General features: G+C 40.4%; 2 protein-coding genes across 3 annotated transcripts; both read left to right on the top strand.

Moving 5' to 3' along the window:
- The first annotated feature begins 5,451 nt into the window (after positions 1-5,451).
- On the top strand, positions 5,452-13,793 carry rhag (Rh associated glycoprotein). Its single transcript, XM_061753958.1, has 10 exons — positions 5,452-5,769; positions 9,301-9,484; positions 9,700-9,850; positions 10,187-10,334; positions 10,646-10,812; positions 10,904-11,041; positions 11,127-11,248; positions 11,329-11,402; positions 12,243-12,316; positions 12,530-13,793. The coding sequence occupies exons 1-10, from the start codon at positions 5,589-5,591 to the stop codon at positions 12,602-12,604; spliced, it is 1,314 nt and encodes a 437-aa protein (XP_061609942.1). The 5' UTR covers positions 5,452-5,588; the 3' UTR covers positions 12,605-13,793.
- Positions 13,794-14,557: 764 nt separating this feature from the next.
- On the top strand, positions 14,558-19,358 carry si:ch211-22i13.2 (uncharacterized protein LOC553945 homolog). 2 transcript variants are annotated; one of them, XM_061753962.1, is made up of 8 exons: positions 14,562-14,711; positions 16,430-16,628; positions 16,724-16,784; positions 17,345-17,512; positions 17,584-17,642; positions 17,717-17,809; positions 18,373-18,465; positions 18,550-19,358. In XM_061753962.1, exons 3-8 carry the CDS (start codon positions 16,766-16,768, stop codon positions 18,598-18,600), a joined length of 483 nt encoding a protein of 160 aa, XP_061609946.1. In that variant the 5' UTR covers positions 14,562-14,711; positions 16,430-16,628; positions 16,724-16,765; the 3' UTR covers positions 18,601-19,358. The 2 variants fall into 2 exon arrangements, with proteins under 2 accessions (XP_061609945.1, XP_061609946.1); XM_061753961.1 differs by lacking the exon at positions 16,430-16,628 and having other exon boundaries at positions 14,558-14,711.
- Positions 19,359-19,658: the final 300 nt, after the last annotated feature.

A 19,658-nucleotide genomic window follows, 5' to 3' on the forward strand; every position in this document is an offset into this window, starting at 1 on the left:
TTAAGTACAGAGTGTGAGTACTTTTGCCACGTCTGGTTCATGTTGTGGAAAACAACACTGTTGCTGTTTTTGTGAAAACAATCCTTATGTCACAACCAAAACAGGAAGTGGAATAGGATGTTGTTGATGCTGCTGTTTGTGCATATAACGCTTATCAGGATGTTCGTAGTGTTTCTTTACAAAGTGACAACAGCAAGCCTAGCATAGCCTGGAATGTACTGGGGTTCCTCAGTCCAAGTCGGAATGCACAGTAATGTATCACTCACCTAAGTAGAGACATAATTATAAAAAATATTTTATGAAAAGCACTTTGAGGTCATAATTATAAAGCAATCAAATGAAAGTCTAGTAATAATTGAGGGTGCCTTCTTATGTAGCGTGATGTCATATTCCTACGCCGCTGCGCGAAATAATTACTTACAATCCAATCATAACCTTCAAGCCGGACTGCAGAGGGGTGTCCCGGTGACCCGCGTCCGGGCAAGGGAAACCTAGGTCCATTTATTTTCATTATCATAAGCGGTCATTTGAGCTGTCTTTTGTCTGGTCCCTAAACGAGGAACTGTTTGCCATGGGTGACCCTGCCAGGGATGTAAAGCCCCAGGACACACTAACCCCTCCGCCACGATAAGGTGACGGACAGTGAAGGAGAAACTGGTATATTTTTACATGGCAATTCAGTGGATGGACGTGATCATGTACCTCATCCTTAACAGTAGTTTAACATCTAAGTTAAACCAGGTTGTACAGTATTACTATGTTTGTTGAGGTCAGTTTATGCATTATGTTTAATTAGGTCAGTTCCTACTCCAAACTGCATGCCAAATGTTGGTTGGGTGTAACATGTGAATTGGACTGCATCCACATCTGATGTGACCCCTGAAAAGAATCTAACACTAAAGTTTAAACAGTAAAGAAAACAATCGGCTGTTATTTAAGGAAGTTGCTTGTATGTCTGCTTGGAACTGGCTACATTGGTTTGTATTGGAAAGGTGAAGTCATGGCAAGTCTGATACAATATATTTTTACTACCTCTACGGGAAATTTGTAGCGCAGAGTACACAGTGTAAAGAGATTCTAAGTACAAGGACACAGTCTTTAAATAATTTATAAATCAGAGGGTGGATTAGAATGCTTATTTCCCTTAAGTCTTAATTGTTCATCTTCCCTTTGCAAGACATTTAGGACAATTGTATACCCGGCCTTCTCTCACAAATTCATACAACCCAAATGTGTGCAATATTTAATAATTAATCATAAAAGAGTAAAAGAATTACTTGATGTGCATGTTTTTTTCCTAGTAGGAACTTGTTTCAGGAGCCCCTCTACACTGCCTGGTAAATGCAGGAATTAGATTTTTTGAGCGATTATTTGTTCATAAAAATACATAGTCATGCTTAATTGGTGTATCCAAATATTTTTTTATACTGACACCAATGTACCCTTGTATATGTAAGTGCCTTTGCATACACTTCAATAAAAATTATATATATATATATATATATATGTATATATATATATATATATACTATATATATATATATATATATATATATATATATAGTATTAAACAGAAAAAAACCCATTTTCCCGGTTTTAAGTGTACACGAGAACCACCCAGCCGACAGCCGCCTCCAAGCCGTATCAATATAGAGTATACAGTATATTGATTGTGTTTTACAATAGTAGTTAACTATATTAATAATGTCATAAGTACTTGTGACTAGAAAGGCATGGAATCTCTGTCGCCGAAATGCGATCAATGTAAATAGGGTGACCAATCATTGTCAAAAGCGGCAGAAAATATTCACACCCTCTCCTTAGTCTCACCTGTTTCCTACTTTGCGGCCATCCGCTTTTTCCTTGACAATCGACAATGTTTTTGTTGTTCAGTAAAAAAAATATAATACAGTACAGTTTATTGTACATGGAGCCTCAAAACCAAGAAAGCATTTTTTCCGTTGCAACGCGTCTGTCAACGGGCGGTGCTCAATCACTTCGTGTACGAAAAAGTTGCTGACTGTAATTTTTTGCTATGGTCCACTGCAGTTGCTTTCGGCTGCGTCGCTCGGTGTCTGGCTGGCCTCGGTGTCACGAAAATGGGACAAAGAGGAGAAATACCTCAGTACTGTTTTATTAGTTTGAATAGCTGCATGTCATGAACTGTACATTCCGGTAAAGCAGTTGAGTTATTTATCTCGTTTCACTCTGAGCCCCGCCCGCTCTAGAGCCCACATTTGCGGGAAAAAAACAATCAATCATTCCTATATGCACTCCATTCTTTTGTGTCCGCTCTCAAAGTGACATTACACAACATACAGTAGGACACATGTTCTTTGGTCCATCTGGTGCAGAGATGAATCTTACTGTACAAACAGCATGGCAGCCTTCTGATGGCTCACCACTTGAAGCACACTTCATTCAATTGGGACATTTACCGGAGAAGCTTTAACAAACCAGATGTGCGGGTCAAATGGAGGTTTAGTGCTTTACGAGCCTTGCTTCTAATTGCTTCTTGATTCAAAACTGAAAAAAGTGAAAAAGTAGTAAAGCAGATTGATGTGATCAAAAGTTATAAAAGATTGTCAGCAACCCATATAGTACTTAAACGTCATCCTACTGAGGAGCAGGAAGGCCTTATGCGGGGTCCTCCTTGCTAGATATGGCTGCTGTGTGTTCGTGTGAAGCAGCGCACGTAGATCCTCCGGGGGTCAACACAACATTCCTCACTTAGGAGGATGCCTACTTATGTATGTTCTCGATACGACCCAGAAGCCGTTGTTGTGACAGACACATTCCAGGCCCGTTCTAGGCAGTCTCTACGTTAATCAATTATGGAAAGCCAACATGTGTCGGATGGCGCACACAGTTTTTATTACGACGTGGGTGATTTCTGCTCAATTCAATTTGATTAATGACTGGAGACAATTTCTTCTCCAAGTGAGATACTATAGATCCTTTTGAAGTCCTGTGTGGGAAACACATGCATTTTCACTTCTGCTTTCAATTGGTTGCAGGTTTCAAAGCAGAGCTGCAGGCCTCCTAAATGACATGTATGGTTCAATGCTAGGTGTATTGTTGTTGCTCCTAAGTGCTCGCCATACCTCTTGGGAAACAGAACTGACTCTGCAGCTGAAAGCGTCGCCACCGTGACTGTTTGAGCAGCTGGCAAGGTGTGGAGTAAACAAGCTTGCATGCATGCGTACAGTATGCTATAGAAGACCAATGTGAAGAATTGAGCCAGTAATACCTTTCATGTTAATCACGGATAGGTTCTTTCTAGGGTGCGCACCCGCAACCCCAGTAACGATAAGCGGTGTAGAAAATGGATGGGTAGAAGTTATTCAATGTGCAATAGTTAGAAATATGAAAAATTTCCTTAAAACATTGCCTAGATACTGTAAGTTTTATGATGGTTGCAATTTGACCCTGGAACAGAACAATTCCATTTCCATTAGCGCCTACGAGAAAAATGAATTCTAAATCCAAACAAATAAAAAGTCGACTTTTCCACTTTCTTTCATTTAGCAGGTTCCTACAAAATGTTCAGTAAACATGATACTAACCAAAGTTTGCGACAGTTGGAGGTTTATTGGCGGTTCTACAAGGGGAGCAATAATGGTTGTCAAAATTGGATAATGAAAAAGGACTGTTTATTTTGTTATGAATAAAGTAAGATCCAATTAAAAGAGTTCAAAACAATCCGCACGTAACTGTCACAGTCAAGGATGAATGACTGTGGTAAGTGGACCATAAATCCTGCAGTTCAAGCTTGTCTTTAAAACAATACACGCACACACTGACAAATATCACAGAAAAACGTCAGTGTGTGCATTCATGGAGTAATAAGTGTTTCGGCTATCTCTCAACATTTGGAAGTCATTTCCCAAATACACTTGGAAAAACGCTCCAAAACAAACAGAAATGTGTTGTTGGCATTGATTAACTACACTACTTCTAGAGACTTCATGAAAGTCTCTAGGCCCAAAAAGGAGAGACCTCTGCACTTGGGCTAATTTGGCTTACTGTTTTTCCCGAGCCCACTGTGGGAGCTGTGAATCCAGAACCAGTGGGTCCAAACAGAGCTGTCAGCCTGGGAAAGTGGGAAAGGAAATGCAGGCATGTACAGTATGTAATGATACCTCAAGAACAACACTGGATGGTGAAGGAGTGATTCCAATCTACGCAAGTGCCTATGAAGGTCTCACTATCAGCCAAAGTGTGCATTCCATTCAACATAACACAAAAACAGAATTTACCAGAAATGTCTTTTCAATTTCACATTTCACCTCAGCCTTGACCAGTAGAAAGGAAGACACTTTTTTTTCCATGTGATCATCTCGGTCGTCGTGCAGGCAGGCTTACAAACAAAACTATTTGCTCACAGTGTGGCTTGTAGCAACCGATGTACATCACTTGGCATGACAGAGTTGGATTATTAATTACTCTCTCCTCTTGTCCAACTGATAATCACGGAATGCAAAAGGCTGATTTTAACAGTTCTGTATCCATTATACTTGGTCGTATAACCTTCAGATGCCGTTCAGAAAGCTGAAGAGGAATTTCAGCTTTAAACGAGACAATGATCCCAAGCTTGCATACAAATCAACAAAAGAATGGCTTCACCAGAGGAAGATTAAAGCCAGTCGGAGCCCAGACCTAAATCCAATTGAAAATGTAAAGGGGGTTGTGCACGAGATATATATATATATATACATATATACATATATTTATACTGTATGTATATTTAGATCAGATAAATATGGCATTTCAACAGCGGTGTGTATATTCAGTGTACCATGGACGTATGTTTTATGTGTATCTTAACCGTCTAACAGCTCAAGATCTGCTATCAATATTCGTTCCCTTCGAAAATTTTAGAATTCGTATTCAGTCTGGCAGCTTCAAAGCAAATTTTGGGGTTGTAAATTTGAAACAAAAAAGACCTGTGAATATTAAACAGAAAGATGGAGTCAACCATCACAGTCTAACATCAGCACATGATTGTTAGTATGTTTAAAAAATAAATCTGATATTTAACTTGCTACATGGAAAGGTTTTGCATATTTATATTGCTACATAAACTGCGCAATATGTGTGTTATTATTATTGTTATTGTTTATGGAAAAAGGGGAACAGAAAAAGAAAATTCACAATGTTTTCTCCTTTGGTTCTTTGTTACACCAATCTGTACTAAGCTATATTAATAAATCCACAACACTAGTGGAGAAGAAGTTACATTAGGTGTAAAGTGTATACTACAACACTGGGAGTCGTTACACTTTGGTTTTTGCCTTTGTCGCGTCAGTCATCCAGAGAGAGGAAACCCATCCCTGTACGTAAATGCACGAGGGGGGATGGAAAGAAGCGGGGTGGGTGTTCAGCATCCAGGAGGCCCAAGACCTCTGCTCCGTCATTGGTCACGCCAAAGTTTGGCATCAGTTTAAAAGCAGACGCCGCTTTCTTCCCTCCCTTCACTCAGTCAGACAGCAGGCCCGTTAACCACCCGCGAGCGCGCGTGTGTGTGTGTGTATGTGGATGTGTGTGCAAGCGCCACAGACAGACAACTATTTCGAGTGGGACTCGGGATGCCTGCGTACGCCACCAACATGAGACTCAAGTTCTCCATCGTGGCCTTGGGTTTGGAAGTTATCACCATCATCCTGTTTGCAGTCTTTGTGGTTTACGATGACGGCAAAGCTCACGGCCACGATGCGCACGGCGGCAACGACACGGGCAACCACCGGCCGGAAATGGAGCTCTATCCCAGTAAGTCTAACTGGTGCTACTGGATTGCTGAGGGATGCTCTGATGCGGTATGTGTGTCACTAAACCTGAAGAGGGCAAACATTATTGCTTTCTGTTCACATCGTATGTTTTGCGGCCCTTTAAAAGGCAAGGAACCATCGTCAATACACAAGTTGAATTGGCTGCCACAAGACTTACGATAAGTAATTCTGTTGAGCCAATCAAATAAGAATTCATTTTTCAAATGTGATATATAAGACTAAGTATGTCAGTATTATAAGTGAAATTATAATATATAGTTAACACTAAAAAGTAATCAAAATAGGGGAAGAAATGTTTTGTTTTATTTCAGTGAGTGAACTATAAAGGGTTAATATGAAGTTATGCGGCAGCCCACTGGTTATGCTTTATCCCCCAAAATGTTTTAATCATTTTTTTTCTTTTTTCCAATTTTCTGAGTCAATGTGACTTGTTTCCATTTTCAGTGATTCACTCGCTTTTCCCAACTTTTCAAGTTTTGGGTATTATTATCTAATCCGTGAAATCTAATCTGGGAGAGGCCAAATATGTTCGCTTTTTGATTAGAGTAATGTGAATTATATGTATCACTGTAAGTGACCAATTAGAAGAAAACAAAAATAGAGACTGTTTGTTTTGGTGCAGATCTGCTGAGTGCAATAAGAGAAGTCACATGGTCGCACTCCCCTCCATCCACTCATGCCTCATCATTCCCATGCAGCAACAAAATACTTCCGCACGGTCAAGTGTTGGGTTGCATGTAGTCATGGAGAAATGTTGAAAAAAATGCTCTTGAAGAAAGATAATTTGAGACATTTCTAGTGATGCTGCGCACTACATCTGCAGCTCTTGCACTGGAGTGACTGCATGATCACAGTTGGGTGTGGCAAATGTGAACCACAGAGATAAGCTGAGTGCAGCATGGCATTATTTTTGCAGAATTTCAAGCATGTTTTTGCTTCAAATGTTATAATTCTTTAATAGTTCATTTGAAATTAACTATGATGACCCACTCAATACCTGTGGGCTGCAGTTAATATTCAAGACTCCCTGTTTCCTATTTAATATCTAATTATGCACATAATTCTACACACTGTAAGTCAGTAATGTAAAAATAGGACACACAACTAGTGAGAAATTGAATAACAATCAAATGAGGGAAAATAATGATATTTTTATGACGCAAAATGATTTCAAGCATCCTTCCTTACATTCATAGCGCACTGCATTCATCTCCAAGGGGGGGAATCTCGACTGGTGAGCGTTACCTAACGTCTGGGCGTGACGCCAGACACTGTGGCTTCCTCCCAACTTTAGCGCCTTACATTCGGTGCGCTGCTCAAACTACATTGTTAAGGGTGGTCAAAATGCAAAAAATAAAATACATTTATTTTTTGTAAATGGAAAAAAAGTTATCTTTTTTTGAACTATAATTGCATTTGTAATGCAAATGTAACCATTTGCACTTTTGTTTTTGTTTGCAATCACATCTGTAATGAAACTACATCTCAAACGTAATATTCCATTTTCCATCCATGAATTGGTAAACTGGCCACTAATAAATGTGCAGCTATGAATATCACCTACATATTAATACAACGTATATACTTAGTGTCAATTTAGCTACTTTAAGCTTACATAAAAAAAAAACTACAAGCACTAAGACATGCAGCTATTTTTGATTTTGCAAGGATGAATTTACAGCGTTCAAACTGGGGCTTCGGCCTTCCTGTGTGCCGTTTGCATGTTCTCCTCCAGGTACTCCGACTTCCTCCCGCATTCCAAAAAAACATGTTCAATGAAGACTCTAAATTGTCTGTAAGTGTGAATGTGAGTATGAATGGCCGTTTGTCTATGCGTGTCCTTCGATTGGTTGACGACCAGTTCTAAGTCAGCTGCGATAGGCTCCAGCTCACCCGCAACCCTAGTAAGGATAAGCGGCACAGAAAATGGATGGTTGGATGGCTGTTTTCCAATTGTATTACTGGTACAACTTGTGTGGCTGCTTTACTGATTTGCTTTGTACCTGAGTGGTTGTTTGCTATGAGTTTGAGGAGGAGAAATGCAAACATATCAGTAAAGCTGAAGTAATTCCAATTATTCAAAGTTCTGGAGAACAACTGTTCTGTTTTAAAGAGGCCAGACTGACAGTTTAGACCGCTAACGTGGACAATGGCCGTGTTAATATATGGAATTGTTACTCCTTGTACTAACTTGAAATAAAATTCTGTCATAGTCCAACTAATAAAAAAAATCTAATTTGGTTATTTGATAACTGTCTATTGAATCAGAAAGTGAGTAGGCTGGCGCGTTTTGGCTGCCACTTCTGACTGCCGAAATATTTTTCTTTTTAGTTTAAAATGGCTTACTTAAACCAGGATCCATCGCTGTACGGTGGCCAAAGGTAGAACCGGGGCTGGTTTTGCGCCTGTCACTTTTTCAGGTCCACTTGAATCCCAATTCGAATCAACAGCCCAAATATATATACACATATAAACATATATATACATACACACACATACACACACATACATACACACAAACACACACAAACCCCCAAAATTCTTGAATAAGCAGGCATAAACTGCCACTAAGCGTTTTCAGGGTTGGTTCCCCCAAAGAAAGAAAGAAAAAAAAAAGAAAAATATTAGAAAACAAATAATTGGGGAAAAAAACATTTTACAATTGGAAAAAAAACAAAAATCAGTGGATAGGTGAATCCGTGGGTGCCGAACCACAAGTATGTGGGGTTCCACTGTATATGGCAAACATGCATGCATCTCAGATTTCGTAATTTGCGCAGAAGCGCTAAACATTGTCGCCTTTCAACACCTTCTGAGCAAGCAATCACATACAAATCATGGACTGCTGGGGTCCTGTTTAGACAATATTGGCTGCCATTAAATGTGTTATAGTAAAAGGAAAGTACTTCTATTGTCTTTCTGGTCTAATGTTATTTCCATGGATGGAGCTCATCATATTAAACTGAAGGTTTCAATTTCCTGTCTTTGAGGGAACACTCCTCATCCCATCATCAGCACTGACCTTCCTTCCTTGTGATTGGAGTATTGTTATTTTGTTTAGTTTTTTTCAATCGAAGTCTCCAAGTATGAGTGAAAAAAACATGCTACACACTACAATAAGATGCTTCGTTTTTCCAAAAATGACACTTTCCCATACCCCATCTAAGCATATTAGGATCATATGCTCTTCATAGAAGCAGAGCAACGGCGCTAACTCGACTGGAACAGCGGGAGCTTTATCTCATTGAGTGTGTGATTGAATTGCTTTTCAAGCCAACAGGTCACAGCTGATAAAACAGCTCCTTTGTAAGGAAATGACTCCTGGGATCCCCACCAGCGCCCAATAAATTATTTCAACAGCTCAAATGAGTGTGCAGGAAATTAATAGCGTGAGGTCTGTTTTGAATTGAACACATCACATAATAAAGTGTTCCATCTATTCCAATATCACCGCCGCCGAGCGGTTATGTGTGGCGACAAACCACTTACCTCCTTTCCTGCGTGTCTTCAGTGTTCCAGGATGTCCACGTTATGATCTTCATCGGCTTTGGCTTCTTGATGACCTTCCTAAAGCGATATGGCTTCAGCAGCGTGGGCATCAACCTGCTACTGGCCGCCTTCGGCCTGCAGTGGGGCCTCCTCATGCAGGGCGTATGGCACCTGGATGACGGCAAGATTAAGATCAACATCTTTAAGTAAGGCCAGCGCCTCTGGACCTCCTGCACACGTATCTAACGTGGTGCAAATTAACAGGAATTTATAATAACTATTTGAATGACGTCGTGCGTCTTTAAATTTCCCATAGCAAGTTGCTGTAAATTTTAGATGACCGCTGTTGAAAACCTACTTGCATCGCTCACACTTACGCTTCTTAGTTGTTTTCTTAACAACTCGTCTTCTCGCATTGCAGAATCATCAATGCGGACTTCAGTACAGCCACAGTCCTGATCTCCTTCGGAGCAGTTCTTGGTAAAACCAGTCCCGTACAGTTGCTCATCATGACCATCCTGGAAATCAGCATCTTCTCCATCAACGAGCATCTGGTGGCAGAAGTCATGCGGGTGGGTTCACATTCTGCAAACAACCATTACAGGAATATAATCCTCATTTTGTGTATCACTATGTATATATAATGGAACTAGAATATCAATCAGTAGAGTCGATTCAACTGTTGAACGTCGTTGAACTGAACGTCGAGATTGAGAAAAATAATTATTTCTCTACCTCGAGTTTTTACTTGCCGGACGTCATTAGGCAAATCATCTAAATTTCCGTCGTCATACGTAGAATCAGTCCTAAACTCCTATTTCTACGGCATGTACATGTGAGAGGAGACGTCGCCTAGCACAGCAATTAAGAAACATTGCAACATTGTAACAATTCACTTTTCTTTCCAGGCTAATGACGTGGGGGCCTCCATGATCATCCATGCCTACGGAGCCTATTTCGGTTTGGCCGTGGCTCGAGTTCTTTACCGACCCGGTCTGAGGAACGGGCACGAGAATGACGGCTCTGTTTACCATTCTGATATGTTTGCTATGATTGGTAATGTAAAAGACAAGCTCCTACCTACTACTGAAAGTCATTTGTCAATTTTCCTAGATTGGGGTCCAAATTTCCACAGCCTGCTTGTTGTTAATTAACTCCATCTAGTGGACACAAATGTCCTTGCAGTTTAAACACACTTCATAGATACTGTAGATGTTATTTTGGGGGGAATCTAAAAGGCCTCAGTCGAGCAACCTAAACCGCATTACATACTGTTAACTGTTTGGCCTAAAATGAGTTACTGCTGCCCCTTCTATTTTGGAATTTGCTATGAAATGAGATGAACTGAGTTTACCTCTCTTGAACAGGGACCGTGTTCCTCTGGATGTTCTGGCCTAGTTTCAACTCAGCCATTGCCGACCCGGGCTTCACCCAGCTCACTGCGGTGATCAACACTTACCTCTCCCTGGCCGCCTGCGTACTCTCCGCCTACGCCATCTCCAGCCTGGTGGAGCACAAAGGAAAACTGGATATGGTCAGACAACCTTCGTGCCGCTGAATTGTGACTTCAACTTCAGCGGAGCATATGTTTTACCTTTTTTTGCCAATACATCTAAATTATACAGGTGCACATTCAGAACGCCACACTGGCCGGTGGCGTCGCCGTGGGAACGTGTGCCGACATGAGCATTGGGCCCTTTGGGGCGATGCTGATCGGATTAGTGGCTGGCATCATTTCCACACTGGGCTTCAAGTACCTGACTGTGAGTTTGGAAATGACAACTGATTAAGCACGTACATACATTGTTAGTATTCAATTTAAAATACGATTTTCTGTTCTCTCTGCAGCCTGTTCTGGCATCTAATCTGGGCATCCAGGATACCTGCGGTGTGCACAATCTACACGGTATGCCGGGCATCCTCGGAGGCTTGGCTGGCATCGTGGCTGTGGCTTTGGGGAAAAAGGATGGGTAAGGTTCAATCAATGCGAGCTTTCAAATATGGTTCTGTTTTGTTTGTGGTTTGTTAATTACCGACTGTTCACCTTTAGAGGGCAAGCCACCATGCAAGCCGCCGCCTTGGCTTCGTCCCTCGGTTTCGCTTTGGTCGGAGGGGCTATCACAGGTGGGTGGAGATGAGAAAGTGTCTGCAAAGCAAAATAAGATCCAAGACAAGCGTTGAATCAAAATTCTACCTAATGCAATACTAACTGACAACAACAACACATCCCAGCGGACTTTTTCAAACTTTTCTAATGAATTCTAAATTCACAAGGATATGAAAGTACAATTGTTGTTTACAAAGTAAAGTAACCTAGTAAAAAGGATGCTTATTGATGTTGCTCTCCCTAGAGGGTAAATTGTGGAATTACACATTCACTAAGTCCGATGATTTATGATTTTGGCAAAATGAAAGCAGCAGATCTGTTTTTGCGTGGAGGGATCTCTCATAATGGCCAAATTTTGGACAAATTCCCTGGAATTCCAAGTTTGCCATGGAATTAGCCTCAAAATAGCTGCTTCAAACCCAAATAGCTAACTTCTTGTTCAATTTCAGGCAGGGTTCCTAGAGACCTTTTCATGCATCTCGTCATGATAGTCATGTGCGCTCACTTTTGTGTTGATCGGTGAAACTGAAACTGTTGTATTTACAACTTTCCAGGTGGAGCTACTGAGCGAAATCTGAAGGGTCTTGTTTGGGAGCCACTAAAAGATGTTTCAAATCTAAATTGTTGAGTTTTCGGGCATGTTCCTCTTATGAATCATGCAGTCCAAGAGGGCCTTCGCAATGAACACTGACTCTCTGGAAGAGTTAGTAAAAACTGAGCATCCTTGTAAAGGCAACATTAGATTAAGCGGGTGTACTGTATTTCAATGTATACTATTTGGTTTGATTTGTGACAAAATAGTTACCTGAGAAGAGCAAATCCAGGTTGACTTAAAAAGTGTTTCTCTTATTTCACAGGTTTAATAATGAAGCTGCCTATTTGGGGACAACCTCCTGACCAGAACTGCTTCGATGACTCTCTTTACTGGGAGGTAAGAAATCCTACTTCGTTTCAAAGATTGTAGTTCTAAGAGAGTAATATTCCACATTATTAAACTTGAAATTCAGGCCAATATTTGCTCTGTATCCAGGGTAGTACCTGAATATTAATATAACAGTCAGTAGCTGCTCTCTCTATTATGCACATGCAGCCTTTCAGGATAAAGAAGACAGCTTTATATATTTGTGAAATATTTCTTTTCCAGGTCCCTGCGGAGGAAGAGGAGAATGAGGAGAGCTTGGCTCACGCAGATCACTCGAAGAACAAAGCAGATGTTTAAAAATTGGAATGAAGAAAAAAAAAACATAGCAGGGATTATTATTGCTCCACAATGCTCTTAATTGCAGTTCAGTGTGAGTTGAGACATTAAAATGTAATCGTTTTCAAATACTAGGTGTAGACATAATTAGTCAGTTAATTGATCGTCAAGAATTTAGCCGATTGTATGAAATTGAAACAGGAGGCAAATTTGTGCGCTCTATATGGTTGCAGCCAGTATATATGCTGTTGATTTAATTTCAATTACAGTAGATTGTTATCTATAGAAGCACAGCGTGCAGCGATGGGAAATGAAGCCACATCCATGGAGACAATTGTTAATTCATATAAAGATGTTATGTTGAATTCAGTTTTTTTATCTTACATCACACACATGTAGTAAAATGCCTTTCCCTTAAAAATTACATTGTATCAAATTAACCTTCAGGGATGTGTTTTCATTTTATTTTTTTTTAACACTGAAATCAACAGTTGACAAGTGAATTATCACACAATGTTGGAACACAGCAACACCTGTAAACCTTTTCTTTATTTACTTAAATAAACCTAGAAGCATGTTTTTTTGTTTTTACATATTAGTACAGGGTGTATTTTTTGCTTTCAAGCACTGTTATCCTTTCACATGAGTTACACTTTGGGGAAAGACAGGGATGGAACACAGCTTCTTGTGACTTTATCTTTCGAAGAACAATGTTCCTGTGAGGAACCAACGTGTGTGTACGTGTGTGTCTGTCTGTCTGTCTACACTGAGGCTCATTTTGTTAAAGTTTGTTTTATTATATCAAATGTATTCTTCTCTGTACATACAAGTTCACACTTTTATGGATGGACATGGTCGGTTTGGTTGTAGCTCTGCAGTGTAAAAAAAGAACCGGTACAGGAATTAGATTTTTCCAGATGTCTTTAGATAACAAGAGGAATGTGTTTTCGTACATAATACATCCTGCCACCATTCTGTGACACAAATGAATCTTTTTGTGTGTGTGTGTTACATTTCATGACCAAAAAAAAAAGTGCTGCGGGTGAGATCAAACTGACTACATTTCATAGTTAGTCATCAACTTTCATTTTGACAATTTATGTTCGATGCCTAAAACAATGAAAAGCATCAAAGATTTGTATTTTTACACAGTGCTACATGTTTTTGTATAATGTACTAACACTGCAATAATAAATGTTTTGTACATTAATGCAGACGTGTGTGTTTTGTGGGGGTCATTGTGAAAAACTACCAAAGACATCTTGTACAGTGGGGGTCCTCATTAGGGTCACGACTTTGGGCGAGAGTTCTGGGTACAGAACCTGACAGGTTGGCAGCGAGTGGCAGAGATGGGTATTAAAACTTGTTTTCATAGTTAAGGTTGTCCCCAGGTGGCAGTAAAAACGACAAATCCACACAGTTCCCTTGCGTAAAAATTTGCATTCATAGATGAAAAAAAAATGCTGAACAGCAAGCCAACATTAAGTCCAAGAACTCATTTTGTCAATTGTATTTTCTTATTTCTAAAGAAATTTAAGGTTGTTCTGTAAAATGATTTTTTTTAAGTAATTAAAGCTAAAGAATTTCCTAATGTACTTGTTTTGCATTAAAACAACGGGAAACTTACCATTATGTATTGTGATTATCGTGGTCTCTTTGACATCAAATTAGGCTGTATGTGGTCCCTGAACTCCACAATGAGTTTGATTAAGGCATACAGCAGTTGTCGTTGCATTCAATTCCCCCACTACAGGCTTATTTATACATCCTTTTGCAATGACCAAAATGTATTAACTAATGATAAACGTCTTACCTTCTGTGTAACCGCCCCCAAACTATCAACATTTAAAGCCAACTCTTTTATAATGTTTAGTTTCGAATTGGCAGGTGGCAGTAAAGAAGTTTTATTTTATTTGTATTTTTTTTTTAATTTATCATGGATTTTTTTCACTCCACTTCCTTGTTGTGAAGGAAGCGTGCAGCGGTGCATGCTGGGATACAACATGTCTCCTGTGTCTGTTAGCTAATGCTAACCTACGGAGCGTCACTGCGAATACATTTAGACGTATGTACGTTGTAGCGTTGTCAAGGTGTCTTCGATAATAAACGATACAGCACTGTTGCCATGGTGAGTACCGAATACTGTCATCTATTAAGCGCATTGCGTGTGTAATGTATGCAAATGCGCTGTGGCGTTAGCTAATAGTCTCAATCTGTTGGTGCTTAGAACCGTTAAAGGTATTTTTTCCCCCACCCCTCGTTTATTTATGTATATTTGTATTTCTCCTGGTTGTAGTTGTTGAGGTAGATTACCTCGATTTGGCATGATCGGTAGGTATCGTTGCAAGGATTGCTATGTTAAGCTTTGGTAAGAGTCCATAACTTGACGCCAAAGATTGTTGAATATTCAAATATGAAGTGTTCCACCCAGATAACATCCAGATTGTGCATTGTCCCATCCATTAATTAAAAAAACACAACAATAGCGCAACAGCAAACTAGACCAAACAAGGTTCTATGAAGAAATGTAAAGTAATAATATTCATGCTAGTAAAAATGGAGCAAATAGGCAGAATTGTGGACAAAGACCATTGTAGTAGAAGCTGGAACAGTGTTTTATATGACAAGAGGTGTCGATTGATTTCTAACGTAAGAAGACAAAACTGTTTTGGAGGATATGGATCGGATATTTGCAGGTGAATTATTGCAGTCATAGACAGCTTTAAATTCAAATGATTAAATTATTAAAATGTATCATGTTCCGTTGCTTGAACTCCTCCAAGTATCTTGGGGTCTTGTTCACGATTGAGGGAAGAATGGAACAGGATCGGTGCAGCGTCTGCAGTGATGCGGACTTTGTATCGGTCCGTTGTGGTAAAGAAGGTGCTAAGGCGAAGCTCTCAATTTACCGGTCGATCTACGTTCCTAGCCTCACCTACGGTCACGAGCTGTGGGTCGTGACCGAAAGAACAAGATCCCGGATACAAGCGGCCGAAATGAGTTTCCTCCGCAGGGTGTCCGGGCTCTCCCTTAGAGATGGAGTGAGAAGCTCGGTCATCCGGGAGGAGCTCAGAGTAGAGCCGCTGCGCCTCTGCATTGAGAGGAGCCAGATGAGGTGGCTGGGTTATCTGATTCAGATGCCTCCCTGGTGAGGTGCTCCGGGCACGTCCCACCGTACGGGAGGAGGGCACGCTGGGGAGACTGGCCCGTGAACACCTCGGGATCCCCCCGGAATAGCTGGATGAAGTGGCTGGGGAGGGGGAAGTCTGGGCATCCCTGCTAAAGCTACTGCCCCCGCCACCCGACCTCGGATAAGCGGTAAAAAATGGATGGATGGATGGATGGATGGATGTTCCGATGCTTCTATTTTTGTCACAGCTCATAAGATCAGATTGTTACTGTTTGTGTTGTTTTGTGATTTATGATAAAATGAAATGATGGATCTGGATCTGCTACTGCTCTGCACCATTTTAGTACATTTGTTGCTATTTTGTATTATTATGTGGTGTTAACGTGGTTAACAAATCCACCTCACAGTTCTGTGGTTGGGGTTTCATTTCTGTACTTGGGCTTTCTTGTGTGTAGTTTACGTGTTCTCCTCGTGCTTGCATGGGTTTTTCTTCTGGGTATTCCGATTTCTTCCCACATTCCAAAAACATACGTGTAAAGTTAACTGAAGGTTGTAATATGTAATAATAATATATGTATGTGTAGAATATGGATGGATGGACATTGTGTTAAAAGCCCAACTGCAACTTTGTAAAAAATATGTTCGGTGAAATAAGTACTGTTTGCATAAAGTAGACTGTCTTAATTTTTTCCCGTTTATTTCAAATCAAACAATAGAAACCAACAACATACCATCAAATCAACAAAACAACAGCCTGAGTTCAAAATGGGGATGGAGGATGCTGAGCTAATGTAATTCCAACCCCTGTTGTCCCAAATAAAAATACTAGTACAACCAAAACAAACGCACTTATCGCTCTCTGGAACCCGCTTCCCCCTGAGACAACAGGAAAAAAAGTAAAAACGGCACCTCAAAGTAACTTCTCATTTCCTCCCTTCCTTATTATACATTTAAAAGACTCCTTTTCTCCATTTGTTTGAATAATCAATATTCTTCTTCTTCCTTTCCAGTCAACAAAAGCGGAATGCAGAGTGTCCAGTTCCAGCTCCAGGATGGATGACAAGAGCAGAGGCAAGGCTGCGTCAATCTAAAATGAATGAATAAAATAAAAGATGAATCATTTACAAATGTAGTTGCAGATGCATTTGTCATTGCTAAAGAATTATCAAGTATTTTAAAAGGTAAACACCCAAGGTTTTTGTCACCAGCAGTTGGTGTCACTCGAGTTACTAAAAATGATCCTATAACAAAATATGCATTTAGGTCACATCTAAAGTAGATTTACTAGTATTTCTGCTCTACATACAAGGTCAGATATTGTTATTTATTTACACGACATACTGTTATTTATGGGTAGATTGTTTGTTATCGGTGGGCAGGAAGTGGGTTTTAGTAATAATTTGGTTTATCTGTACTTTAGTTGACATAGCTAATAGGGTGGAGGGGAAAAAAAAGCTAAAGCAACACATTATCCCAAATCTTTTGTCTCAGTTTCGTTCATAATCTCAACCGTCATTTTTCGTGGCTGAGTTACAAGCAAAGGGAATTCTGTCATGATCACGTCCTGCGAGCATGACTTTCTGACCTGCCACCTATTATAGCACGCAGACTACAGTGTTCTGTTTACGCAGGTAGAGAAAAAAAGAAGCGTAAACGCAGCCGTAGTAGATCGTCCTCTTCCTCCTCGTCGTCGTCGTCGTCCTCCAGTTCGTCGTCGGCTTCGTCTTCAGCGTCCTCTTCTTCATCGGGATCGTCGTCACCCTCGTCCAGCAGCAGTCGGAGTAGCTCCAGAAGCAGCGGTGTGTTAAGTTAGAAGCTTCCATTTGATTGTCCTCTTTATTCTTAAACACATTCACCCATTTCTTACTAGACTCCCGCAGTAAGTCCAGAAAGCAATCAAAGAAAAGGAAAAAGGACAAACCCAAAAAGGTATGTGTCTACATTCTGGTTGTTGTTCATTAGTGGTCAGTATTGTGTTACATGCCGTCGTTTTTCATTTGCAGCACAAGGGGAGGAAAGAAAAGCGACATAAACGTAAAAAGGAAAAGAAATCCAAAGGCGGCGAAGAAGATTCTGGGCCGGTTCAGATATCCAAGGTTGTGCATGCAAGTTTTTGTTTCGTTTTGTTTTTACTCTATTGTGAATGATAACCCCTTACTCACGATAAGCTGGGGATTTATGACTTTCGGATCAAATTTCGGGATGAGCCTAAAATGCACTGTATTGTTTACAGGTGAACTCAGTTTGACCTTTTGTACTTTTTGCACTGCTTGCTGTTCCATAATGAGGAACTGAATGGCAAAATTCACACGTGCTTGTTCGATCCAGCAACCGGCCAACAAATTTCCAAGGACGCCCACTCCTATGCCTTTCTGTGACTCTTCCTGTCTCTCTGTATCTCTCTTGCAACCTGCCGATGACACTCAGTGGCCACTTCCCTCTGAGAACATCCTGGAACGTCGAACAGTCAGACGTGTGCGTTCAAAGGTTTAGAGGTCGTCAAATTCAATTCACTTGCAAAGGTTATCATGCATTTTAGGTTCATCCTGAAATGAAATGACAACCGAAAGCCGAATATCCCTAACTTTTTGTAAGTTACTGACTTAAGTGGTTAAGAATCTCACGGCGACATGACAGATCTCCTTGCATGTTCCCTCAGTACTTGAAGGAAAGGAAGAAAGGGAGGAAGTACAGCATGATTTCAGGAAAGAAGATAAAGATGAAAGTAAAGAAGTCAAAAAAAGATAAACAGGTAAGTTCAGTCTCCTTCTGCAGCTAGTTCATTATATAAGTGTTGCCATTCCCTCTGTATCACACGTACATGTTTTTACCACAGCGGGACAAAAATCGAGCTGAACTTCTGGAGTTCTTGAACTCGACCTTGTGATTCCCCGAGTGGACAGAACAGCCGACCTCAGGAAACTACAAGCGAGCTGTCCAGGGGAAGAAATGTAAATAAAGGTTCATGTCAAACCAGGGCACACCTTTAAGCAGGGTACACACATACCCATGTTTAACATCTTAACTGACTTTTTAAATGAGAGAGACCCCATGCATGGCGAGAAGAAAAAAAACAAAAACTTGGGAAGTGTGTGCTGACTGAACAGAACACCGCACGCATAACCGGATCTCCAACGACAATTGCGAGTCTCCTCTCTCGATGCAGATGTTTGTTGTTGTACCATGACTGACCTATGTGAGGCACCGTGGTGCAGACGAAGAAGAAGAAGAAGAAGAAAGAGTCCCAGTAGAAGAAATAGAAGAAGCTAGGCTAACTTGTAACTAAATTGCCGTTGCAAGCTCTTCTTCTCATTTTTAGTCGTGGTGATGTCTTCTGGGACACATGATACAAACACTCAACACAACTAAACAAAAATCCTTTAAAAAACACCCCCACGCCAAAGGATGGTCTTCCAGACACCTTTGCTGACTTGGATTTGAAATGGGTAAAAGTGCAAAAATGTGTCCTGATTATCAGTATGTGTGTACCCCGCTTTAGAGGGACAACGTGCAGCACAGTAAGCTGAATTCAGACCAAATTGAGGAGCGGCGTCATCACACAACATTGATGTTGCTGGTTATGGCCATTATGAACATTTGGTACACCGGCACAATGTAATGGGATCCAATACAAAAAAATAAAAAAAATAAAATCAGTTTTGATGAACAATGTCAGAGATTTTCATTTAACAATGAGTTTATTATTGTGGTTTGCAGCGCAGGTGTACCTAATGGAGTGGAAAGTGGGTGTCTCTAGCTTGTTTATTATTCTGTCACCACTTTGGGCTTTGGTTGACCATTGTCATCCGTGTGTATTGAGATAACAGTTTTTAATGTAACTGTGAAATATTTTACACATACTTGAAACCACCAAGTAACGTCGCCATCTTATTTCAGCAGTGTTCCGTTAATGAATCTGTAAAATGAAATAGTCCTTTATTTTGT

Source organism: Phyllopteryx taeniolatus, chromosome 18, assembly GCF_024500385.1.
Source record: "Phyllopteryx taeniolatus isolate TA_2022b chromosome 18, UOR_Ptae_1.2, whole genome shotgun sequence".
Classification (NCBI taxonomy): domain Eukaryota; kingdom Metazoa; phylum Chordata; class Actinopteri; order Syngnathiformes; family Syngnathidae; genus Phyllopteryx; species Phyllopteryx taeniolatus.